Here is a 27,889-nt window from a genome sequence, read left to right on the forward strand (position 1 = left end):
TAAATTAGTCATTATTTCTATTGTTGTTTTAAGCCCAATTTTAGATTATTTAAGTTGTTTCTAGACATTTTTACTTGTTCTAAGTAACTTTATTAAGTAAAATTAGAAAATTTGGTAATTTTGCTTGTTGTAAGAAATGTGCTTGAAACCGCCAAAATTATCTGCTAATATAGTGAGATAATTTTAATTGATGAAATGCCTTAAGCCAAGTAAACTCTAGAAAGAATCTAGATAATGTTATAAGTGAACAACCATCTCAAAATGGGAAATATTACATATAGAGTAGATTTAAGATCATTTGACTTGAGAAGATACAACAAGAACTTATTTTAGACCTTTTTCTGAAGTGACTCTGCACTCTTACAACGGATGGTTCTTTTTCAGTGAAGGGAATGGTTATAAAGCATAAGTTCCTTCTAGAACCATTTCATGCTTAAAGGGTTCTGTGCATGGTAAAATGGTTCTTCAGATTGATGGAGAATGTGTGGGCTCTATATAGCACCAAAAAGGGTTCTTCTATTGTTATGATGTCAAGCTTTTGACAATATCAGAACCCTTTTTGATGCTATATACAACCATTTTCAAGAAGGTACTATGTAGAACCATATACAGAGTGTTTATGGTTCTATAAAGAACAAATTTCTTTACTAAAGAACCCTTGAGGAAGCATCATTTTTAAGTATGTACCTTTGATTAAAACAATTATATCAAAAATGATTCATGATTATAGTCGTAGTTTTTATTTTTCAACTTTCTAAAAATATTTATAACAGAAATTATTTCATACTTTTCTTGAAAATAAATAAAACAGAACTTATTTTAGACCTTTTTCTGAAGTGACTCTACACTCTACGCAAAAAATAATAAGTAAAGGGAATAGTTCTGAACCATGAGTTCTATCTCAAACCATTTTGTACATAAAGGTGTTCTGTGTATGTTGAAATGGTTCTATATAAAACCATTTTCAAGAAGGTTCAATATAAAGAACCATATACAGTGTTCATAGTTCTATATAGAACCATCTTTTTTAATGTAAAGTGAGTGTTGAGGATGAGGAGCAGCAGAGGCAGCACTGAGTTTGATAAATTTAGATGCTCAACTTCTTGACTCTCACAGCCTGAGACAAGTGAGAATCTGTAGGATTAAGAACACATTTAAGAACCTCAAAGGTGAGAACAGTCATGCACTTTAAGAACATGTCCTGAATCTGACATAGACCTTTTCTTAGGACCTTTCTCAAGAATACATTTAAGAACAAACTTAGGAAGACATTGAAGAATGAGACCCTATGTTCTCATAAAAATGTAGTTCTCAAATAGTTGTTTTTGAATGTAGGCTGTGGATTATTTGTCATATAGACTATGAATTTAATGCACATCTTATTTCCATTAATGTGTTATTCATTTTAATCATATCAGGGCAGTGAAATGAAGGGGAACAAAATTGTAAATCAAACCAAATTTAGCAAGAAAGAACTATGATGGTGGAGGAGACAGCAAACAGGAGAATCTTCTTGAGTCTATTTTAACTATTCTACTTCAGAAAACTCATTAGTTGCAAGTTGCAGTTTAAGAGGTTTACCTGGTCCATTATCACAGTCTATGACTGTATAAGTGAGACTGCTGGGAGGTTAGGAAAATATTTAACAAAGTTTTTTTTAAGAATATTGAATATTAAGAAACGAAGAAAATTCCTAAGATTTTTTTTAAAAAAAGAAAGTATGTTGTGAAGAAAAAAGTACATTTTGAGAAGATTGTCTTTCTTAAGATACTTTTGTGAGTCCAGTCCACCTCTAAAGGCTCCCTCACAGAAAGTTATTGCATGAAATGGTTATGAATTCACTGCCTGATTTATGAGACATTATTTAATGATAGTTTTGAGAGCTTAAAATCGATTCATTGTGGAGGGATATATGCAGGGCAAAATAGTCCCCAAAGAAAACTTATTATTACAGATTTTCCACTATTTTCCCATCATCAACATTCCATATAAAACTCAGAAGACGTGTAAGTTCACTAGTGGTTTTGGATAGTAAATAAAATGGCTATATTTGTGATGTAGTCATGGCAACGCCTGGTTCCTATCACCACCACTGTAAAGAAATATGAACTGTTTCACACCAAACCACTCTGAATCACTCTGATTACATCCTAAACACTGAATTATGGGGGAATTATGAAAAACAGGTGGAATTCCCCTTTAAATTACATCACCAGTCAAAGGTTTGGACTAGCCTACTCATAGAACAAGTTTTGTTTTTCTTCTCTAAATTATTTTTACTACTTTACACATTTTAGAAGATACTTAAATATGAAATACTTCACATGGATGTCAGAAATACTGGACTTCTGCCAAACAGAGCTATTTAGACTCCGCCTCCCTCATCACAGCATACCTGAGGTGCGTTAACGAGGATGCTCTACTAATTAACCTTCAATGGGAAGTGTTAAGTGTTAATGTAGAAGGGTTGATAGTAATTAAGATTAGCATTAAATGGTCACAGTTACCACCTCTACATTTTCCACTTCTAAATTACACTGAATAAAAACTACTTGTTTTTTAAAAATATTATTAAATTATTTTTTTGTTTTGGACTTAAATTTGTGCACATGTATCAATTCAAATGTTGATAGGTACTTATATTTCTCTTTGAAACAAATTTTAAGCATGAGCTTTTATTTCAAAAACATCATGTGTGTTAACCTTTGGCACGTTAAAAAAAAAAAGGCATTAATAACACGTTTTAAAAAGAAAATTCATTCATTAAACCTTTTTACATCAATCAGTACACAGAGCAGATCACTCGCTTCCAATAAACAGCTACAATAATGAACACACAGCGCAGTGACATGTAGAACAGTAACCTCTCTCTCTCAGCTGGGTCTCATTAACAAGGTTTTAAAGTGACAGTCCACCAGAGACTAATCTAACACTCCTGATTAAGTACCTTAATACCTTTACTCTCCAAAAGTCCAGATTCATTCACGTGAAAAGAAGCAAGTGAACGAATTGGTGCAAAACTAAAAGCAGACCATAATGGTGAATTGATGTGTTTGAGAAGTGAAAAAAATCAACTGAATGATGGAACAATAATGTTTTACTGTATTTACACTGCGTTATTGTCCAGAGGCTCACACTGTCTGAGTTACAGCTACGCAGACTTGAGGCTGTTACACACCAAACACAATGAGGAGAAATGATACCAGTGCAAAAGTGCAAAATATTCCTGCACGATTTTTTTGCATCAAAGCTGTAGACGTCAGAGCCGACGCAGTTTGTTTGTGCTACAAAAAAGCGAAAGGAGAAGAGTTTCACCACCTTAAGTGTGTTCTTGAGAAAAGTCCTAAGAAAAAAGTCTACTTCAGATAAATGTGTTCTTAAAGTGGAGAACTGTTCTCACTATTGTGCTCTTTAGTATAGATTCTGTTCTTACCTGAGAAAAAACCCAAATAAGACAACAGTGGTGAATGTCAGAATCTCCATTAAAACTGCATAAGTGGGGTTGAGAAGAAATTTCCTCTTAAGATCAGTTGGTTAAAGTAGGCCCAATATGTATGGATTATGGTCAGATCACTCAAACCAGGAGTGTCAGAGACAGATCTGAATGCACTTAACGTGAGTGTAAATGGAATGTGTTTCTATTCAGAAATTTCTTCTTTAAACCCACGTACGCAGTTTTGACGAAGATTCTGACATTGACCAATGGGATTTGTTCTTAGGTAAGAACAGAATCTACACACACTCGAGAGCACAAAGGTGAGAACAGTTCTGCGCTTTAAGAACATGTCATGAAACTGACGTAGACTTTTTCTTAGGACCTTTCTCTAGAACACATTCAAGAACAAATTTAGGACGACATTGGAGAATGAGGACCAAGGAAATGAAAGACGAAGGATAAGCGAGGCTGGAGTTTCCTAAACCAGCAGCCTTCTCTCACTGTGGGTCGAAAGCGTCCAAATCAAACTGGACTCCTATAGTAACAGGGAAAAGAGTAAACGGAAGTAAAAGAGAAGCGATGTAGGTGTTGATGTCCTTTTTATGTGGTAAAAGTACAATTGGATTTCCTCTGGTCACACTGAGGATGTGGTTTAGTAAAAAGTGTAAATGGAATCCAGCCAGAGTTTATCAAGATACAATCCGGAACCCTACAACAAATTAAGGCTTTAACTCAAGGCTAGAGGTGGAGCTGCAGCTCCACACAAGAACAAGCACAAAACAAACAGGCCGAAGGTCTTCAAGTACAACAAGATCTCATTTGCTCCTCATTAAACGGGGACACTGGGACCCTCTCTGTTCTTGAAAAGCGAAAGAAGCTGAAACTCTGAGTGCTAAAAAAGGTCAGAGTTTTTGGTCTGATCTCTCGCAGTGAAGCTTGTGTTCAGACTCTCAGAATTCGATCTGCTGATCAGAGACTTTTACCCAAATTTGTGGAGTGCAGCTCGAGTGTCATTACAGCAAAAGGAGGACAAACACAAAACTGAAATTTATAATAATATAATTTGTGATGAGAATCTTTGTATTAGAAAATATTGCAAAACAGAAACATTTTCATTCAAGGTCTCAGACTTTAGAACCCCACTGTGGCTCAGATGTTTGCCGGCTTTTGAGATTCTGATCTTTTTGATGTTTGTGAAAAGGTTCCAGTTGCAGGAATAAATCGCGCTCAGTGTGTAACAGCTTTCAGAGTCTGATGTAGGGCTGCACAATATGACTCTGTAAAGTAATACGCTAATCTAAAACCCACCGACTCAATATACACTAATAACAGAAGCCAGTTGGCAGATATGTTTAGCTTTTAGCTATTATAGCTTCCATTATATCACTGCTGCTGGAACAAAACCTCTTATCTCCAAAATGATAATTTTACAGGAGAAGGAAAAAAAACATACTTTACTTATAATGTAAGTCAATGGAACCAGACTTTTTTCCAAGTCATTTTCCAAGTCTAAAAGATGGGCCATATCTTTTAGTTCATTTATCATGATATTTACAGACAATATAAAGAACAACAGACATTTTCACATTATGTCAAAAACTGAAAAAAGACAAACATGGAGATACAAGGTTTTGTTCAGCAGCAGCGATAAGTGAGTTTAGTGTTTGTTCTGTTGTTTGCTAAACTTGCAGTACTCGACTGTATGCTAGAGATACAGCTGATAGAAAGTAGGATGAAAAATGTTGAATTTCTCCTTTAATTATTCTCTTTTGCAATACTGATATTGCAGAAGGCTGGAATATGCAAATGGGAGCTTTACTAAACCAAAACATAAACAAATTTTACATTGTGTGCTGTGAGCATCCTAACCGATCACAATTTCAGGTGCTTCTGTTGGTGTTTTGCTAAATTAAAGCCCCAAAAAAGTGGACAAGAGTGGACAATACGACAATATAATATCACCACGATTCAGTACGTCACAATAAGGTTCTTCTCTTATCATCAACACTGAGGACTCTTTTGTTTCACTAAAAATTTGATTTATAATGGGTCTTGTTCATCTGGATGTGCAGTATGTGAAATATTTAACAAGAATATATAAATAAATTAATATCATACTCAGTTCTTGATAGAATTTTACTGGTGCAGCTCCTGTTTCAATTCATCAAAAATCTAAATGTTGTTTTTGTGAAAAAGTACTGCAATATTACATTATAGCCATATTGTCTACCCAAATACATAGATACAATAAACAAATTATAAAATAAAAGTCTCAAAGAGAATCCAAAACAGGAAAAATTATAGACATGGATGTCAGACATAGAGCTATAGCATTATGCTAGTTACACTAGTGCTGTCCACAAACAAAATAATGCTTTTGTTTTTTTTCACCATTCACATTATTTAAGGGGTACTGCAATTACGATTATTATTTCTAAATAACTGTGACTGCATTACGATATTTTGTCCATATTGCGCAGCCCTACACTGATGTTCTCATCATCATCATCCTCATCATCATCCTCATCATCATCATCATCATCTCCAAACTCCTCTCACAACACAATGTAACACTTTAAATGAGCACGTCTCCATTTTTCACCCTGTTGCATCAGTACTGTGTGTTTGAAAAGAACTGCTTTCAGCATGTGCCCATTGACTTCTATTCTAAGTCCATTCTGAGTCAAGGGTTTTTCTAGCATCATCTGAATTCAGGGAAACGTGTTCAAAGTATTCTCTGTGGTAATCAACTCTACACTATAGATACAACAGACACAGGTAAGGTTGAAAAGTTGTGGCGAACACCTTTAACACTGTGGAGTATCTGTATTATTATAATCAGGTTAAAAGCAGATCATGTTCCGCTGCTGGATTTCTGCGGCTGTTTCATCCAGTCCGGCTGATTTTTGAGTTTTTCATTGCAGTTCGAACCATTTTTGGAGTGTTTCTGATCACAGCGGTGGTCTACAGGTGGTCTTTTTAAAAAGTACATTAACATCCGTTTGGAAGAGTCTCGTTTGTCCACGTCTCTGACGTATGGTAGTGCTCATCACGCTGTTTTCTTCCCTCCTTGGCGCGTGATAGCCTCCAGTTTCTGTCGGTAAGCCTCGGCCTCCTGCTCCTTCTTCAGGAACTGCTGCCGATATTTCTGCGCTTCTCTATTCGCTTCCTCCAACTGCTTCAAGAGCGCCACCTTCTCCTAACACACACACACACATACACACACACAGAGAAACACTTTAATCTGATTCTTCAAAAAAATAAAAAAAACACACACACACACACACACACACACACACACATTTATCCACCTCCCCCTCTAGAATGTAGCTGAGATGTGTTTGGTGTATTAAGTTTTGCTATTAAGCTTCTTTAGTTTTAGCAATGGAGCTATGAGGCTAATGTAGCTAACATTTATAGACAACAGTGTGTCAGAAACCAGAAGCATGATGCTAACTGGTGGTATAAACTTCCATTACTTTACATTACATTTGCCTCGTAGCTCCAGTGCTAAAGCTAAAGAAGCAAACTTTGCACACCAAACACGTAATGGAAGCCTATACCCCAATTAGAATGGTGCTAACTGCATTTCTAAATCATCACACGCTAGCCTGAAACTGTGCAGAGCTGTTCAGTGTCTCTAATACACTTTATTATGTGGTTTTTGACACAAGCTAGCCCCCAGGCTAACTGCTAGCTTCTTTTACCAGCTGGCTAAGTAAGCTGCACTCTGATGCACAAATAGTATGCCAGCAATTTATGCAATATTTATGTATTAAATAGAAATAAGGAAAATATTTTAGCTGTTTGGTAGCTAACACTAGGTTCGCTGGCTACATATCCTAAACTGTTAATTTTGTAGCTGAACTGTTTCTTCTCAGCACTGTCAGCTTCGTCCCTTACACAAAGTAGTATGAATTTCTAATGTAAATAAACATGGGTTTTGTTATCATGTTATCATGTGAAAAAATGCCATCACAAGGGCTGAATGATTTGGGGAAAACATCTAGTTGTGATTTTTCTAACCAATACCATGACTGCAATTCAAAAAAAAAATTTCTGGGTTGAGGCCTGAACACAGAACAATATACACTAGACTGCCAATTAGTTTGTCACGACAACAAAACTGATAAAGATAATGATAAAATATTGTCATATTGTTCACCTCTACAGGGGTGTTTGGTTGTTTTTGTTTGGCCTGACTCATGTACAGGCCGATCACAAGCTTCACATTTTTAAAGCTTAAGACAAAGCTCAAGGCACTCTTAAACTGTGACTTCGATATATAGAAAATTAATCTTTCAGTCCTAGTGATCTTGTGGTTTTGCACACTTCAAATGTGAAATATATGTAACTTTTCTGTCCAGCATAAGAGCGAGTTAACCGGTTTGTATGAAATATTTCATCAAATAGCATAAATCCACCTTTCACTGCTGTCAGAAATGAATGAGAGCTAAGCTGCTAGCTTGTACTGAACAATGTGGTGTTCTGTGACATTTTGCTTTCACGTAACATGCTAGCTAACATTAGCTATTCGCACTAAGAAATCAATCTGCAGCTATATTTTAGCACCTGTAGTAAACATACCCAGCTACTAGCTGGCTAAATATAAACAAACTTTATTCACACACTATATAATTTCTGCTTTCTTTTAAATACATTCATTAATAATGTTTTATAAAGTGTTCTGCCCCTGTAATGAGAAATATTCAATAAAAATCATCACGGCTCACTCTTAGCAACCGCCAGCTAACATTTTCTCCCTTATAATGATCACTAATTGTGTTTTACAAAGCATTCTGCTCCTGTAATGAGAAATATATTCCATTCCTGATGAGTTTAGTGGCAAAATTTTAACATTTCTGAGAAACTGAGAAACACTATTACTAGGGGTGGGAATCTCTAGGCACCTCACGATTCGTTTCGATTACGATTCAGAGGGCTGCGAGGCTATAATAAAATGATTATCGATGCATCTTGATGCACCTTTTTTTCTAGACAGGGTTTCTTTTTTTCTCACTGTGTGAGGACTTGGTACTTTTAAAGCAAAGTATTTGTAATGATCCATAATGAATTTACTTCCAATATCTTTTATTAATAAAACAAATGGAAGTGATGTGGCAAGTGAACTGGAAGGCTCTCATTCACTACTCTTGTTTGGAGCACGAGACGCTGATCTGCGATAAAATGCAGTTACGGTGACATAAGACACTGTGGCAATGGATGTCCACGCAGCACATGTTCGGTTTTGGTTTTGTTGTAGAGAGTTGGGGGGGGTCACTGTGTCAGTAAAACATCTTTGAGACGGGATGCTGTATCTCGGCTCCAAAGTGTCCAACATAGCGCGAAAGCCCTGGTTTTCAACGACTCAGAATGGATGCAAATCCTTGGCAATAAAAGTTGCAATAGAGTTTGTAATTCACTTCCGAGTTGGGTGAAAGCTTTGACATCGCTTGCTCGATTGTCCTCTGGTTGGCAGCAAGTACAACCAGTAGGAAAACGGGTGGAAATATGTAATATGGCTTCTCATGTTTGACGTTTCCAAAATATTTTAGTTTAGTGTGACACAACTTGCATATAGTATGGCTCTTATCCAGGTCCCTTTTCCCCCGGCATGCAGACTTCAGGTCACCTAGCAACGCAGTCTTGCCTAGCTAGCAGCTAACGAAAAGGCAAAGAGAGAGATTTAAGATGAACATTTGGAGACAAATGGACTTATTTGCATTTATAAGCAACACAGTTGGTTTCCTGATACATTAAATTTGCAACGCGAGACTGTCAAATACTAAAAAGTTGCGAAGATGAAGTCAGCTTCTCTTTCTAATTTTCCCGGTCCACCTTAAATGTGGAACCATTTACATTCTGGTGCCTCAGGCAGAATTTAAGGTGGAACGGGAAAATTTGAACAAAAAGCTGGCGAATGAGAAGCCTCGTAAAACAGCCGAACGTTGAGAGACATTTTACAAGAAACTGTTTTACTTTTGAATAAAAGTTTTCTGGCGGAGATGGGAGGAAAGCGGCTATAGCTAAAGCTTAAGCAAAGTAAGCTGTTTATATTTTTTTACGTATACTATGACATTATCAGATACTGAGACATATTGGACATAAAATGTTGTGGCTCCCAAGGTGGTTTGATTTTTGTTCAAAGGACAAAACGGCTCTTAACATTTGGGTTGTCAACTCCTGACCTAACCTAGTTTTTAATGCAGAGGGTGCCGGTCGGATTTCTTACTCATCCAGTAGTGTTTTTGTTGTGTGCCGTCACAGAGTGTCCAGGCGCTGCACTTCCGCACTTCCAAGTTCCGCCTTTTGTGTTCCATCAACATTATGTTATAAATAAATATTTATAAAATCGGTTTTTGACATTTGTGAATCGATTTAGAATCGTCCACGTCTACATCACGATGCATCTAAGAATCGATTCCCCCCCCCACCCCTAACTATAACAGAGTGAAAAGAATCTCAGTACATTAGCATTTTCGCTAATAATGATCTGCTCTAACTCTGCTAACTTTAGCTAATGTTTCAGGTCTATCAATGCTGCAGTCTGAATGATACTGCACCTAACATTATCTTACACTGACCACGTTATTAATAACACAGATTTTTGTTTAGAACTTGTTTAGGTCTTTCTCTCTCACAGTGACAGTGACTACCCAGCATGCAACACAGAGGAACAAAGACAATGTACAGCATTCAGATAATGTATGAAACTAATTCCAGAGCACTGTATCACACAGTCCACTTTGCATAAATAAAACTGTCAGCTCTGAGGTCACTCAATAAAACATGCCTTCATTCAGCACCACTGAGTCATGTGACTGGACCTCAGAAACATCTGATAGCGTTTCTTAGTCACTCTCTGTACAGTATGTCATCGCTTTTTGCAATATTCATATATTAAAACAGAAATCGAGAAAATATTTTTAGCTGTCTGGTAGCTAAATGTTAGGTTCGCTGGCTGCATGTGCTAAAAGGCCAATTTTGCTGTTAGCAGTTTCTCAACAATCAGTTATTAAACATGCAGTGCTCATGTGAAAAAAATGTGATCACTAGGGATGAATGGTTTGAGGAAAACATCTAATTGCAATTTAACCAACACTGCTACTGCATTTTAAAATGCAATTATTTTCTATAAATTAAGGGCCTGGTACTTTGGTCATGAAGATTTTCTTTGAGATTGAAGCTTAAATGCAAAATGCAGTACAGCAGACTGCCAGTTAGTTTATCACAATAACGAAATGTATCATGATAACGATAAAATTTCGTGATATTGTTCACCTTTACAGGGGTGTTTGGTTGTTTTTGTTTGACCTGACTCATGTACAGGCAGATCACAAGCTTCATGTTTTAAAATCATAAAAAAATGGTGTTAATAATACAGGCTTTTATTAAAATTACAGTGTTTGTGATTTGAAAATTGCTCTGACTTAAACTGTGGCTTCAATATTAAAACGATCAATCTTTCAGCTGTAATGATCATGTGGTTTTGCGCACTTCACATGTGAAATATACACTATATTGCCAAAAGTATTCACTCACCCATCCAAATCATTGAATTCAGGTTTTCCAATCACTTGCATGGCCATAGGTGTATAAAACCAAGCACCTAGGCATGCAGACTGCTTCTACAAACATTTGTGAAAGAATGGGTCGCGCTCAGGAGCTCAGTGAATTCCAGCGTGGTACCGTGATAGGATGCCACCTGTGCAACCAGTCCAGTCGTGAAATTTCCTCGCTAATAAATATTCCACAGTCAACTGTCAGTGATATTATAACAAAGTGGAAGTGATTGGGAACAACATCAACGTAAAATGACAGAGCGGGGTCAGCGGATGCTGAGGAGCATAGTGCGCAGAGGTCACCAACTTTCTGCAGAGTCAATCGCTACAGACCTCCAAACTTCATGTGGCTTTCAGATTAGCTGAAGAACAGTGTAGAGAGCTTCATGGAATGGGTTTCCATGGCCGAGCAGCTGCATCCAAGCCTTACATCACCAAGTGCAATGCAAAGCGTTGAATGCAGTGGTGTAAAGCTCGCCGTCACTGGACTCTAGAGCAGTGGAGACGTGTTCTCTGGAGTGACGAATCACGCTTCTCCATGTGGCAATCCAGTGGACGAGTCTGGGTTTATGGTGTGGGGTTGTTTTTCAGGAGTTGGGCTCAGCCCCTTAGTTCCAGTGAAAGGAACTCTTAATGCTTCAGCATACCAAAAGATTTTGGACAATTTCATGCTCCCAACTTTGTGGCAACAGTTAGGGGATGGCCCCTTCCTGTTCCAACATGACTGCGCACCAGTGCACAAAGCAAGATCCATAAAGACATGGATGAGCGAGTTTGGTGTGGAAGAACTTGACTGGCCTGCACAGAGCCCTGACCTCAACCCGATAGAACACCTTTGGGATGAATTAGAACGGAGAATGTGAGCCAAGCCTTCTCGTCCAACATCAGTGTCTGACCTCACAAATGCGCTTCTGTAAGAACGGTCAAAAATTCCCATAAACACACTCCTAAACCTTGTGGAAAGCCTTCGCAGAAGAGTTGAAGCTGTTACAGCTGCAAAGGGTGGGCCGACATCATGTTAAACCCTATGGATTAAGAAAGGGATGTCACTAAAGTTCATACGCGTGTGAAGGCAGACGAGCAAATACTTTTGGCAATATACTGTATGTGTCTTTTCTGTACATGGTATGAAGACTGAGTGTTAGCTGGTTTTTATGAAAAATTGCATTGAATAGCACAAATCCACGTTTCACTGCTGTCAGAAATGAATGCAAGCTAAGCTGCTACCTTGTCTTGAGCACTATGGTGCTCTGTGACATTTGCTTTCACATAACATGCTAGCTAACATTAGCTATTTGCACTAAGAAATCTGCGGCTACGGCTTAGCACCTGTAGCAAACCTACCCAGCTACTAGCTAGCTAAATATAAAAAAGTATCAAATTCAAACTAAATAAAAAACAAATATTACAAAAATTGTTGTCATGTGACACAGAGAGCTGTCACAACCGGCTGGCTCATTTATTCTTTGTCATATGTTGTAACATTTGACTGTATATGGTGTTGCGTCTCTCCCTGTGTACCGTCTATTTCTCATTACAGTTTAAAGGGATTTTCTTTATTTTCTCATATATATTTATTGTGTTTTCTAAAGCATTTTGTACCTGTAATGAGAAATATTCAATAATAATCAACACAGCTCACTAACCACTGTTAGCTACCGCTAGCTAACATTACCTTTCTGAGAAACGGCAGCACAGATTCAGTCTGTTATCATCAATTTAACACCAAAACATCACTATAACACACTGAAAAGAAAAAAAGATGGTTCTTCAAGGGCTTTTTAGTAAAGGCATCAGTTCTATTTAGAACCATGGGTACTAAATGGAACGTTTTGAATGTTTATGTAGCACCAATGCTATACGTCAAGCTTTAACAATAGAAGAACCTTTTTGGTGCTATTGAGTCAGTCTGAAGAACCAGGATTTTTAAGGGTGTACATTAGCATTTTTGCTAATGATGATCTGCTCTAACTCTGCTAACTTTGGCTAACATTTCAGGTCTATCAATGCTGCAGTCTGAATGATACTGCACCTAACATTATCCTACACTGACCACGTTATTAATAACACAGATTTTTGTTTAGAACTTGTTTAGGTTTTTCTCTCTCACAGTGACAGTGACTACCCAGCATGCAACACAGAGGAACAGAGATAATGTACAGCATTCAGATAATGTATGAAGCTGTAATTCCAGAGCACTGTATCACACAGTCCAGTTTGCATAAATAAAACTGTGAGCTCTGAGGTCACTCTATTAATCATGCCTTCATTCAGCACCACTGAGTCACGTGACCGGACCTCAAATACGTCTCATAGCATGATGAAGACAAATGCAGTTAAACTAAGACAAAAACTGAGAAAAAACTGAGAAAAACACAGACCCGGATGGGGCTGAACAATTCGAGGAACATATCTAATTGTGATATTTCTGACAAACATTGTGACTATATTGTCACTGCAATTTTTAAATTGCAATTTTTGTCTACATACTGTGGTCCAGGCCTGGTTTTTGGCCAATAATATCAGTTTTTCTGGGTTTAAGGCTTGAATACTGATCATAGTGCACCAGACTGCCAGCTGTGGTTGTGATGTGACAGAAAATGCTTGTTTAGCTGCTTCTGATTGGTCTAACTCATCTACAGGCAGTTCCAGGCTCTGTGTTACTGGGTTAAATTTCCTCACTTAAAACTTAAGACAATGTTGTTGATAATGCACGGCATAATAAAAAAAAATAGCAGCTGCTGCGATTTGAAAATTACACTTTTTAAAATTACAACTTCAATTTTAAAACGATTCATCTTTCAGCCTTAGACATGAACAATCTGGATGGAAAAATAGAACCATAGCACCTGTAAAAGAGGAACTTACCCAAGAACCATTCGTTCATTTAATCCTCTCTAGACGTGGGTGATAAAGTAAAAATATAATATCATAATACTTTAAGAAATTTTTACAACACATGATCAACCACAATATTTTTTTTTTCTGACGTGAAGTTTTTAGCAGACGAAAAGGAACCACTAGCACTGCAATAAATATGTAATGTAAATGGCGTACTTGGTTTCTCAGCAAATCCTGCAATTAAGGAGAAGCAGTATTGTTAGCCACAAAGCTGATTTCAGACCTGCAGTGACGTATAAAGAATTCTTAAACAGCTGCTGGAGATGAATGTGAGTAATGTGTAAAAACCAGAGCATCCAATATCAAGTAAAAATGTTAAAGCCTTTCAGTAGCCTTAGTTTACTGTATCTCGAGCAGTTTAGTCAAATAAAGATGTTAAAGTATCGATAAACATATGGACAGAACGATTCAGGCATACAGTTAGCCCCAAACTAACTGGTGTAATTGTTAGTGTAACCGGTGTAATTATTAGCTATATTAGCCTCAGTGCTAATGAACTGATGTGTGCTTCGTAGCTGCTGCACTAAAACTAAAGAAGCAAACTTCAGACACCAAACACGCCTCAGCTGACTGACTACATCTGGAGTAAATGGGGGATTATTAGGGGTCCAAGCACCTTTAGGTTTGTGGAGAAGACACCGTAAGTCATCCAAAGACCAAACTTAGAGGGTAGGTGTAGATTCCCCCCCACTACTCAGGCAACTGAAATCACCCCAGTTGGCCTGATGGTGGCGCTACAGAGCAACATTTTACGTTTTTGCCCATATCTCCTGAACCATGGGGGCTACCCTCAAAATTCTTGCTTCTGCATAATCCTTGCTTTATTCTACATCAACGCTCCACTGCAAGTTTTTAGCTTTTAGCTCTGCCCCCAAATTTATCATCATAATTGGCAAAATATGTGACATCTCCATTTTTCTACTAGTCTGAGGTTTTTCAAGATATCAACACAATATTGGTCTCAAAATGTTCAGGGGAGTCTGGAGGTCAAAAATTATCAAAAGAATTTGAATATTTGTATGGCTGGCATGTGCCAATTAAGCCCCTCTGGGTTTGGTTTAATTCACATAAATGGCTACAGATCGAGATTGCTTTGGCCAATTCACATCAAACTGATCAGTCCTGTACCCCACATGATTCTGTGGAAGCCCACCAAGGTTGATACCGATTCCTCAATAGGGGGCGCTATAACAGCCAAAAATCTGTTTCTCATCAACCACTTGGCCAATTGAGCTGAGACTTTGCATGCTGTATCCATGGCCTAATATTTACAAGATCTATTAAGGACAACTGAATCATTTGACAGATATGGCCACCATTGGCCAATAAGCTTTCAACAGGCATTTGGAGGGCTTAGCATTGGCCAATCATCACAAAAATTATATCATGTGTCCACATAGGCAATCTCTAATAGCCTATAAAGTTTGACCTCAATTGGCCGTGAGGTGGCGCTATAGTATAACAAGAATAAGTCCTATAAATATAAACAAGAATAAGTCCTATAAATTTTATCATATATCAAAATAAATCAATACATATCGTTGGTTACACTGAGAATGACATTTTATCAAATACAGGTCTTTTAAAATTCTGTAAAGTTTTTCTTTGATTGATCAATGTTTGAAAATTGAGCTTTTCGAACTAGTCTGTGGATTTTAAGACAACTGTTTCAATTTTGGTCTTAAAACAATCTGCGGAGTCCGTAGGTAAATAATTATCAAAAAAACCTTGACTTTATTGCAAAGAACAGCCATGAGACACCAATGAATCTGTTCGGCCTGGCCTTTTCTGACTTAGAGGGCTATAGATTCTTTAGTTTTTAGGTGATTGTGATAAATCTTGGTAAACTTGTACACTACTGTTTTCTGATGAAACATGCAAAGTTTCATTTAAATTGATTATCATAAGCCCCTACAATACTTAATCTAGTGCGTAATTATTAAAATGTCATTATATTCTTCTATGAATGAAATAAAGAAAAGATAATGGTTTTAAATTACACATCTTATTAACGTCTAAAACATTGCAATTATATGTCTGTTGCACAATTGCACAGGAAATGTGGAAATTTGAGTTAAAGCCAGGATGGCCACATAATTAATAAGGGTAATATCTTTTCTGCCCAGCAGAGGGAGCATCAGCATTAAATGCAAATTATGACTTCAAACATACTTATGGTCATAGTCTTTGCAACATCAATCTTGCAGCAAAGGAACTTTCTGAATTTTATGTATTCCACTGAGCCAAGCAATTTTGCTTATACAAGTCTTTTAAAAAACTCTATTGTTTTTCTGTAAATCATCAGAGTTTGAAAACTGATGTTTTCATACTGCTTGCTGAAATGTTTTTGCATCGTCTCAAACTTGGTCTCAAAACAACCGTCGAAGTCTAAAGAACAATAATTATTTAAAAAACCTTGGCTTTTAAGCACAATGTTATTGCAAGTTATGGATCAATCAGTGCGGTCCAGCCTATTCGGAAACAAGGGACCACAAATCTGTCACTTATGCTCCGATTGTGACTAAAATTGATATATACATTGAAAATTATCAGTTGAGAAAACCTATGACATTTGGTTTGAATTGGCTTAAGTTGGCTCTTACAATGCTCAATGTACTGCCAACAATCTAAAATGTAATTATTCCTGTCTAAGATTAAAATAAAGACATGATTATTGTTTCAAATTATGCATCTTAATGACACATTAACACTTTGCATAATGTGTAGGTTGTACTGTACAGGAAATTCTATAATTTGATTTCAGCAAATTTTGGTCCGATTTTTCTCTGGCCACCAGAGGGAGCCAAATCAGTAACTGCACGTCATTGCTGACATATACATAGAAAGCTTTACTGTATGTCTTTAAGCGAAGAGCATTTCTGAATGTAATTTTTTCCACTAAGCCTAACAATTTTGCAAATACAAGTCTTAAAAAACTTTCAGTAATATCACGGTTGAAAAAAGATGGAGAATAGACATTTCTTACTAATTCTTGAGTTTAAATCAAATTACATTTTTCTTAAAACAATCATATTAAAAATATCATGACTTAAGCACAGTGTGGCTGAAGATTTGAATAATTTGGTGTGAATTGGCTTATTCTGCCATAAAAGGCTAAAATTACACCAATAATTGTCTGAATATAACCAAATTTGACACAAATATACAAAATGACAAACTGACAGTGTATTATGATTTTGTTTGAAATTATACTACAATAGTCACAGTAATTGCAAGGTGGAAACTAATTCCCAATGGGGTGGTGCTAGGTTCCTTATTGCTCTAGACCGATAAATTCTCTCAAAACAATAGGTCTGCTGTGGGCCTCTTGTAGCTCACCATGAAAACGCCCGCCTTTGAAGATTAGGGTCGTGGGTTTGATTCCCTGTACTGGTGTTGGATGGTGCTGTAGCAGTTGTTGTGAACACACGCTTAATTATCTTAATCTTAATGAAGGGTCTTTCTTAAAAATCCAAAGATTTGCTGCCTTTTATGTCCACAGACATGAAATTTGTTTATGCTGCTACTTTGTCCTAAAATGGTGCGTGGTTCCTTGTTGCGTCCTTTCAATGAATTGTTTCAAAAACTGCAGTTTTGCCACAGACGTCTTGTGGCTCAGCGTTAGAGCCTCTGCCTTTGAACTCGTGGGTTTGAGTCCCCGTCATGGATGTTAAAATGAGTTGCGTAGATTGTAGCAGATGTATCAGCTAGTGGCCTTAATCATAGGAAAAGGTGAACTTTCTTAAAAATCTGAAGATCTGCTGCAGTCTACGACCAGGGGCCACTACTTTACTCCTCGAGGTCTTCCAGGTGCTTGGACCCCGCAGATTGCCGCTTGCGGCTATATTATACATTTGTTTTTTCACCAAAGTGTCGCGTTAAGTCAGTTACGTAAAGTGTTAGTTTTCGGCTCTTTGCTCACCTTTATCTCCTGCGTCTGAGTGACATTACTCTCCTCCTCTTCATCCTCTTCCAGCTCAACTCGCGGCCGCTTCAGCGACGGCTCCTCACTCACCACCGTCTCCTCCGCAATGTCTGTGGCTGGAACCGTCAGCACTGAGGGAACACAATCACACCTCTATTATCACTGATATTAACCATAACACCTCTATTAACACTGATATTAACCATAACACTGATGTTAACACTGACACTAACATTGATATTAAACATAACACTGCTATTAACACTGATATTAACACTGACACTAACACTGATATTAACCATAACAATGTAAACATTTAAAAATGAAACAATATAAGCCATATCGCCCCTACACGTCCTGTAATGTATTAAAGTCTGTCAGAATGACTGTGTGGATCATATGAACATTATAGTGCACTTTTTAAATGAAACAATAGAAGCCATATCGCCCCCTACACTTCCTGTAGTGTATTACAGTCTGTCAGAATGACTGTGTGGATCATATAAACGTTATAACAATAAAAATCTGTTGAGAACTGGTGTTTTTTTTTTTGTTTTTTTTTTAAATATTCCCGGGCCAATATTCCTTGGCCACACCACCACCGCCCCCTTTTTCAGGGGACATACATTTTTATTTTTTTTTTTCTTTTTCATTTCGCTATTAATGTCACAACTCATTGTTTATTAATGATCATATAGATATAAGGTGATGTGGTACCACAACCACCCAACCCCCCCATCCCCTGCTTTGAGTGGAAAAAAAAACAGAAATAACTGAGAGACAAAACAGAAGAAGTTAAGAGAAAAGATGAAATAACAATAATAATAATGATAATAATAATAATGATAACAATAACACTCAACAATGGACAAACTGGACATACAGGGCAGACAAACAGAACAGTAAACAAGGTAGTAATGCCCCCTTCCTTTTTTTTTAATGTAATTATAACGTGGGTAGTTATCAAACCCTATGTACGGGTTTTAACCTTTTCCTGAGTTTGGAGAGTGAAATCAGCTCTGAATATATTGTAAAAATTGTGATCAGGTTTCCTTGAATGATTTTGTGTTATTTTTAAAATTTGAGTCTTTCCAAGTTTCAGTGATCCATGAGGAGGTTAAGCCAATGCTTTATTGAAATTTTGGTTCTGTCCTTCCAGTTCAGCAGTATAACTTTTTTGGCAATGGTAAGTGATATGAATATAAAGGATTTGAGGTGCTGAAAGTGAGGAATGGTCATTAATTAGTGCTAGAATGGGACATAAAGGGATGACAATGACAAAACTGGTGTTGTTGACATCGTTGAGTAAGTGCTGTGGCTCTGACACTCAATGATGTTGCATGTTCAACCTCATGTTTATGCTAACTACATAGTGCTCATCAGTCTGGAGGTAAGTGAAGGCAGAGCCTACCTTGCTGTCCGTCAGGCATGGTGACGATGATTGGCTGGCTGATGGCTCCGCCCGTCTGCAGGTTGCCCAGTTGAATGCCATCAGTCACTATAGTGATGACTTGCTGACCTCCAGAGCTGACGACCTGCTGGATGGCTCCATCGACGGAGTCTGCCGCTACGACTTCCTCTGCAGCCATCACTGCAACACCAAACACACACTACAGTCACAAATTACTGACAAAAATACTTAAGCTGCTTAATCCATCAACAATTAGAAAAGGAACAAACATGAACAATACAGCAAATTTAGCAAAGAAAACAGTGAAAAAATGAGAATACAGTCTGGTTTTGGCTAAGTAAGTTTCAACAAGATTAATATTTTTTGGCACAGACAACCTGCACATCTCTGCTACGCATGAATATATATACTTACAGTTTGTAAAACAATTCAGCTGAAAGTGATGCGATACAAATGTTACAACTTACCCCACAGGAGAGAATTGAGAAATAAGAGCATTACTACAATACTTACAGAGCCTAAATACAACAAGCATAATCATTTCATCAGATATAAATGAACAAGGCGCATGTCTGATACAGGATCTGAACACTGTGTCTCTGTGATCCTGTGCGTTATTGTTGTTTTAGCTTGGGTGGTTTTATTCCCTCTGAAATCAATATTGGTGTAAAGTGCATCTGAAATGGTGGACCATTAGAGACAGTGAAGCTTTGAAGAGACAAAGAGCTTCTTCACAGGGCCGTGGTGGTGGGGGGGGGGCGGTGGGGTGGGTGGAGGTCAGTAAGAACAACCAAAATCATCTCAGCCAAAAAATTCACACATCAAAAGCAAACAGCACATACCAGAACAAAGGCCATCGTCAATAAAGGGAATTTATGCCAAATTACTTTTACATTACTTTTCCATAGTGATATGCAGAATGCTGCACTCCAAAGTAAAAAGCAAAAGCTCGATGACATTGTTTGCACGTCACTTGACCTCTTTACTATAAACAGTACATGGAGATTTGCTTTTAAAAAATGAAATGCTGAATTTGTGTCAGAAATGCATACAGTCCACCCTGAAATGTAATCAATGCGCAGCTATACTGCTGTCCACCACACTGTACTTCAAATGCATACGCCTCATTGAAATGCCATCAGAACAGTGAAAAATCTGATAAAAGAGATGGATTTTAGCTCAGTAATCAGATTTCTCAGTGCATGTACACTCATACTCCGATTTCTATCGGATTTCTCAGTCTGTGCATACACGAGAATAGCCGGTAGATGTTGTGAGGTGGCAGCAAAACAATTTTGGAGAGACGCTGAAACCAAACACGAAATAAAGGATTTAAATATTCTTCATCTTCTAAATGATGTATATTCATATTTTCAGGTAACGTGGTGCGATCTTAACACTCCGTTTGGAGTGTGCCTCTGAAGAACCTCCGTTTGGAGGGTCATGTAGCCCTAACACTTCACCCTACCCCTCTATCTTAACACAAATTGGCACACCCTAACCCTAAATGTGAACGCGCAAAACAGAGGGTTAAGGGCTAAGTGGTAGAGGCAAGGGGTGAAATGGGATCGGGCCACACTTTCACACTCATCAGAGAAAACAATCTATTTTTGTTTCAACATGTAAATCTGTGTAAATGTAGATATTTCTGTGTGAGTGCAGGACACTTTCATGCCAGGACGGTTTCATGCCAGCTAAAAAGTCAGCTAAATAGCAAGCAAGGTGGCTAATTAGCCGAATATTTTCAACTAGTTTCTGTTAAGAATGAGAATGACCACTCAGTGTTATGTTGCGTATTACCAGGCTCAGTCGTACCTGCGGATTTGGCGGGATTCCCGGGGGAGATGAGTCCGGCCAAGTTGACAACCCCTCCAGGTCCGATGATGAACTGTGGTGAAGCTGTGTGGATGGTCAGCATGTCTGGACTCTCCGGGTTAGTGTTTATCTGATTCTGCATGGCCACCTGCCAGGAAACCAAAAAATACTACTACTGTTATACTCAAGTCCAAAGAGCAGTCCAGCAGTCCAGAGAAAAATACTGTACAGTGTGATCGACAGTATCATCCCATTCTATGGTGACATTATGACGATGTTATTATAAGGCTATAATGAGGATGTCATTATGTTGATGTTCATGTTATGAAGACTATGATGAGGCAAATTAACATAAGTAAAAGTTATTTATGTTAATTTGCCTCATCATAACCTTTATTTATATTAATTTGCCTCATCATAAAAGTTATGATGATGTTTATAATAATAACGTTGATGAGCAATGAGGTTATGATAACATTAGGATAATGATATGATAATATGACAAGGCCAATTATGAGGTCATGATAAAGTTATGATGAGGCGAATTATGCAGTCACAATGAGATTATGATGAGGCCAATTATGAGGTCATGATGAGGTTACAACGAGGCCAGTGAGATCATGATGAGGCCAATTATGAGGTCACGATGAGGCAAATTATGAGGTCATGATAAAGTTATGACGAGGACAATTATGAGGTCTCTATGAGATAACGATGAGGCCAATTATGAGGCCACGATGAGATTACAATGAGGCCAGTGAGATCATGATGAGATTATCATAAGGTTAATTATGAGGTCATGATGAGGTTAAGATGAGGCCAATTACGAGGTCATGATGAGGCTACAACACGGCCAATTACAAAGTCATGATGAGGCTATGACAAGACCAATTACAAAATCACAACGAGGTTATGACAAGGCCAATTTTGAGGTTATGATGAGGCCAAATACGAGGTCACAATGAGGTTATGATGAGGCCTATTATGAGGTCACGATGAGGTTATGACGAGGCCAATTATGAGGTCACAATGAGTTTACAACAAGGACAGTGAGATCATGATGAGATTATGATGAGGCTAATTATGAGGTCATGATGAGGTTAAGACGAGGCCAATTACGAGGTCATGATGAGGCTACAACAAGGCAAATAATGAGGTCATGATGAGGCTATGAGGAGGCCAATTACGAGGTCATGATGAGATTGCAACGAGGCCAATTCGGAGGTTATGATGAGGTTACAACAAGGCAAATTATGAGGTCAATTATGAGGTCACGATGAGGTTACAACAAGACAAATTATGAGGTCAATTATGAGGTCACGATGAGGTTACAACGAGGCCAATTATGAGGTCACGATGAGGTTATAACGAGGCCAACTATGAGGTCATGATGAGGTTATGAACAGGTTACGATGACGATGTGATCACATTATAAGGAGACTATGATTGGGCTATGATGGTGTTAATGTGAAGTTATGTCTGTGTGATTGGTCGTTATAGATCATCATCTCCATTGTACAGCCCACCTGCAGCATTTCGGACAGTTCCTCGTTGTTGTTGTCCAGCGCAATGTCCAGCGCAGTCTTGCAGAATTTGCTCTGAGCGTGGACATCTGCCCCAAAACGCAGCAGCAGCTCCACCACATCGCGGTGACCGTGCTCCGCTGCCCAGTGAAGAGCCGTCATCTTCAGCATGTCTTTAGCATTAACATCAGCACCGTGCTGTACACACACACACACGCCGACACACAATGCAGTCATTGTTAGTGTGTGAGAGGATGAAAGCTCAGGAACTGGTTTATTCTGTAATTACTAAATTATATCTCCAATACAGCACAAATGCACAATGCAGTAACATCAAAGCAGATTCCACATCATATGATGCACTTTCCCTTCATAAGCACATCAAATACAAACTGACCTCATATCCTGTCTGTGAAGATGGCAAACCTATAGGGCATTTTATTAATGACAATTTTAGTTTAGAAGAACTCTAAAAAAATATTCATTAACCAAGCCAATGTATTCTGTGATTCGATTTCATTAACAATTCTTTCAGAAATGATTCAGCGCAACAGGAAATATTAAATTTTACCCCCATTTGATTTGATATTTTCATATAAATCGGAATTATTATTAAAAATGCCCTGAATACACAAATGTAAAAGGAGGAGCTATTTACACGGTAAATATACAGTTTAACTGTTGAGCAAAATGTTTACATTTGAAAATAATCATATAATTGCATTTTGGATTATTTTCCAAAATTGGTGTAGTTGAATAATGTGCAATTAAATCAATTACATAAACACTGATCAACCAGTAGAATAATAAAGCTGATCTGAATGTGGTGATTCACTTGATTCTGGAATATTAGAGTCAGTTATGGCTGATTACAATAATACTCAATGTTAATATGTTGTTGTATTGCACTCCTGTGTGAACTCAGTGTTCTTTTGTAAATAACTCTGAATCAAATCAGAAGAATCTGGCAAAATTTCATGATTCATCAAATCAATTATTATAGAATCATAGTCAAATCATTTCACACCCCCAAACAACACTTGAATTGGAAAACTGTTCTTCACATTTTGTGCTGATTTTGATTTGTTTATTGAATTCTAAGTCAGAAAGCTCCGCCCACCTGCAGCAGCACCTCCACGATGCGAGCGTGGCCCTCTGAAGCTGCCATGTGCAGAGGAGTCCGGTCCACTTTGGTCCGAGCGTCGCGGCTGACGCCGGCGCGCAGAAGCACTTCAGTGGTGGAGTAATGACCGTACTGAGCGGACAGGTGCAGCGGGGATGTCCCCAACTTCATGCACGCACACACACACAGAGAGACACACACACACAGACACACACAGTCACAGAGTTCAGTCGAGCACTCAGTTCACTGTTCCTGGCATCAGTACTGAAACACTGCAAACACTGTTCAGCTATTGTTACGTTTAATCACAGCAGGTCAGTTAGAAAATAAACAGACCAACAATTCAGTAAAACACAACTCTGCTCATGTTTAAAGTTAAGTATATTACATTATATACGGATGTTATGCTGTATTATATTGAACTGTTTCACAATGTATTGTACTGTACCAAACTGTATTGTAGCATAATGTATCAAACTGTAATGCTACATATTGTATTACATCAAAGAGTAACACTACGTCATATTGTACCAAACTGTAACACTACATATCATGTTGTATTAAAGTGTCACACTACATATCGTATTGTATCAAACTGCAACACTATGTAACGAATTGTATTAAACCATAAAGGTACGTCATGCTGTAACAAAGCATAATGTTATGTATCATATTGTATCAAATTGTAATGCTACGTATCACGTATTGTATTTAAGCATAACTCTACTTATCGTATTGTATCAAAGCATATCACTACTTATTACATTGTATAAAATTGTAACACTACCTATAATATTGTATCAGCGTAATGTCTCGTATTGTATCAAAGTCTAATACCACATATTGTGTTGTATCACATTATAACATTACTAACTAGATTGCATCGTAACACTATCACAACGTATCCTATTATATGGAAGCATAAAGCTACGTATCGTACTGAATCAAACTGTAGTACTGTGCACTATATCACAGCAGACTGCATTGTATCGCAAAGTATGATTCAATAAAGAATGGTATCACGTTTTATTAGAGAATATCACACGAATGCATGTCCTGAATCACTCACCTACTCACAAAGAGTTTATTTTAACTATTTTTTACATTTTAGAATAACAGAAAAACTAAATAATATACATGAAATAACACAGTGACCAAGAAAAGAAGACCAAAAGTGTTTAACTAATCAAACTATCTTCCATTTTAGATTCGGTCACAATCCAGCACCCCCTGCCCTTTACAGTCCTGATGTGAGGAACCACCTGAGATGCTGTTCCAGGTCTAACTAAAGAACACAGGCTGATAGAAGTGAGAGACGTTATGCTCTGATCACGTGACTCACCCAGTCTGTGGTGAATGGAGCACCGTTAGCCATGAGGATCCGAACCTCGTCGTCCTGCCCGGAGCGTGCCGCCTCAAGCAGCTTCTTCCCCAGATCCACCAGAGACATCTACAACCACAAACACACACAGTTACAGTCAGCACCACAAACACCGTCTGTCCAAATGTATCCCGATGCTCCTCCTAATGAGAGAACTTATAAGCACCCATCGCTGACACAGCTAGCATCATCTCCATAGAAAACCTCGGACAAATAGAACAACTGCACATGAGCCTAAGGTCTCCATGTACACTGATCAGGCATAACATTATGACCACCACCTTGTTTCTACGCTCATTGTCCATTTTATCAGCTCCACTTACTATATAGGTGCACTTTGTAGTTCTACAGTTACAGACTGTAGTCCATCTGTTTCTCTGATACTCTGTTAGCCCCCTTTTACCCTGTTCTTCAGTGGTCAGGACCCCCATGGACCCTCACAGAGCAGGTACTATTTGGGTGGTGGATCATTCTCAGCACTGCAGTAACACTGATGTGGTGGTGGTGTGTTAGTGTGTGTTGTGCTAGTACAAGTGGACCTTTATTAATGCTTATTAGTGCTTCATTAAAATGGAGCCACATGGATGGTTAGCCAGCGTACAAATGAGGGGAAAATTCATGAAAACGAAATAAACTGTGCTTTTCCTGTCTGCAAATGCTCCTTCTGTTTGGTTTACGTGTACAGCACTGCATCAGATTTCATTTTATTTTTATTTGAGGAGAAAAGAAGAAGCTCTGTCATATTTGTTTTCAGTACAGAGCAGCAGCACGCAGGACACACAGGCATCAACTTTATTAAAGGGGAATTACACCTATTTTCTGTATAATTGAGTGAGTGATATGTAAATAGAGTGATTCAGAGTGGTTTGGTGTGAAATGTGAAATTTGGTTCAGATGTCTTTAAAGTGGTGGTGATAGGAACAAGGGGTCGCCATGACTACAACACAAATATAGACATTTTATTTATTATCCAAAACCACCAGTAAACCTGCACGTGTCATCTGAGTTTTATATGGAATACTGATGATGGGAAAATATTGGAAAATCTGAAACAAAAAGTTTTCTTTGGGGACTATTTTGCCTCACAGCGCCCTGCATGTATCCCTCCACCATGAATGGAATTTAAGTTCTCAAAACTATCGTAAAACATTGTCTCTGACATCTGGCAGTGTATTCATAACCATTTTATGTAATAACTTTATGTGAGGGAGCTTTAAGAAATGGACGTCTGGTTCCTATCACCACCACTGTGAGCAATTCTGAATTGGTAGGTTTCTCTAGAAAGGAGCGTTTCACACAAAACCACTCTGTTTACATCTTAATTGCTTAATTATGGGGAATTATAGATAAAATCCATTTCGTTTCCCTTTACACTGCAATATGAACAGTGGGTCAAAGGTTTGTGCATTTATTTGTTTGTTTCCTAGCTAACCATTTAGGCTCAACATCATGATATTTTCCCAAACATATCACAGTAGCAGGTTATATATAAGCTAAGTTAGCATTAAAGGGGAATTCCACAGATTATTAAAAATATATATTTTTTTAATAATATTTTAATAATTAAAATGTAAACAGAATCGTTCAGAGTGGTTTGGCCACTCTGCGGTTTGAATCACTGTTTACATCCTCAAACACTGAAGCAAATTTGAAAAATCTGTGGAATTGCACTTTGACGCCAACCCACATTTACAGCAGCAGGGTCGCTTTAAAGGCCCTTAGATGACGACTAAAGTGGGACGGCAGCATTTAGGTCGTGTAATAGTGATCACATAAACCATATAAATGTTAAAACCGCGTTTAAATGCTGAATTAATCCGCTGTGTTTGTGTTGTAGCTAACTTAGTTGTCCTGTCTGCGTTTACGGAGCAGCGGCCTTCCCTTTATTAGTGACACGGCAGCCAAAGCAGGCCACAAAGACGAGCTTTTAGGTAAACAAGGGGACGAAACAGAAAGAAATAAATGCCAAAAATGAATAAAATAAGTGCCGAAACGCAGTTCGGCTCAAAGTAATGGACAGGAAATCACAGAGATGGCGGTTCCGGGGGAAGTGGAAATATTTTTTACCACCAAAAAGCGACTCGACTTCCACATCCGGTGGAGCGGCAACAAAAAGCTAGCAGAAAGTTTTAAACGTTTCGCTCCGATTTTGGAGCTCCACAAGGCCTTACCTTCAGATTTGAGGGCTTTTGGCAGGCTGTAGAGCTTTACAACGAGAGAGAAAAGATCCCGTTCATGTGTTGTCTTCGATCGGAGCACAAAAAATGTTTTTGTAGCCCAGAGAAACGAGCGCGGAGGGATACAGCGCTATTCGCCAGCTTCTCGCTCGAATTTTCCCGTTCCACCTTAAATAGTGAAGTAGTTATAAGGTAACTGCTGCACTATTTAAGGTGGACCGGAAAACTCGAAAGGGAAGCTGTCGAGTAAGAAGCTAACTTCACTATGAGCGCGATTTTCTTACACTTTTAGACCAAATAGTTCAGGTTTAAGTTCTTAAAACAAAATTTCGTATGATTTAACGCCCCCTCTCACACGCAGCAAATAAACAAAACAACAGTAAAGTTAGACCAAGCGGAGTGATACACCGTCTGGTGGGGGAGATGCGTCGCTGGCCAAGCATTATTAGCTCATCCGAAAAGAATAAACACACTAATTAAATTATTCATTTTAAAACCTTTATAAGCGTTAACAATGAGTCGATTCGTGTCTACATGTATCTGAGCCCTTTCCACATCTCAGAATCAGGTCACAATACAGTTTTACTACGTGTAAAATGGAAAAAATAGAGGTCTTATATTTATTTTCATTTATT

The 27,889-nt window shown here is 38.0% G+C and overlaps 1 protein-coding gene across 1 annotated transcript; it reads right to left on the minus strand.

Moving 5' to 3' along the window:
* Nucleotides 1–5,558: 5,558 nt before the first annotated feature.
* On the minus strand, nucleotides 5,559–27,360 carry gabpb1 (GA binding protein transcription factor subunit beta 1). Its single transcript, XM_036564616.1, has 8 exons — nucleotides 27,249–27,360; nucleotides 25,039–25,146; nucleotides 23,694–23,861; nucleotides 22,577–22,771; nucleotides 21,051–21,198; nucleotides 19,236–19,415; nucleotides 17,822–17,955; nucleotides 5,559–6,635 (listed from the first exon to the last, which is right to left on the minus strand). The coding sequence occupies exons 2-8, from the start codon at nucleotides 25,144–25,146 to the stop codon at nucleotides 6,486–6,488; spliced, it is 1,083 nt and encodes a 360-aa protein (XP_036420509.1). The 5' UTR covers nucleotides 27,249–27,360; the 3' UTR covers nucleotides 5,559–6,485.
* Nucleotides 27,361–27,889: the final 529 nt, after the last annotated feature.

This window comes from Colossoma macropomum, unplaced genomic scaffold, assembly GCF_904425465.1.
Source record: "Colossoma macropomum unplaced genomic scaffold, Colossoma_macropomum, whole genome shotgun sequence".
Taxonomy (NCBI): Eukaryota; Metazoa; Chordata; class Actinopteri; order Characiformes; family Serrasalmidae; genus Colossoma; species Colossoma macropomum.

Excerpts from the sequence above, each read along its gene's own strand:
- gabpb1 (XM_036564616.1), bottom strand. The coding sequence starts at position 25,146 with ATGTCTCTGGTGGATCTGGGGAAGAAGCTGCTTGAGGCGGCACGCTCC. Across the intron at positions 22,772-23,693 it reads TCGTGGAGGTGCTGCTGCAG|CACGGTGCTGATGTTAATGC; the intron begins GTGGGCGGAGCT and ends GTGTGTGTACAG. Across the intron at positions 6,636-17,821 it reads CTCAGACGCAGGAGATAAAG|GAGAAGGTGGCGCTCTTGAA; the intron begins GTGAGCAAAGAG and ends TGTGTGTGTTAG.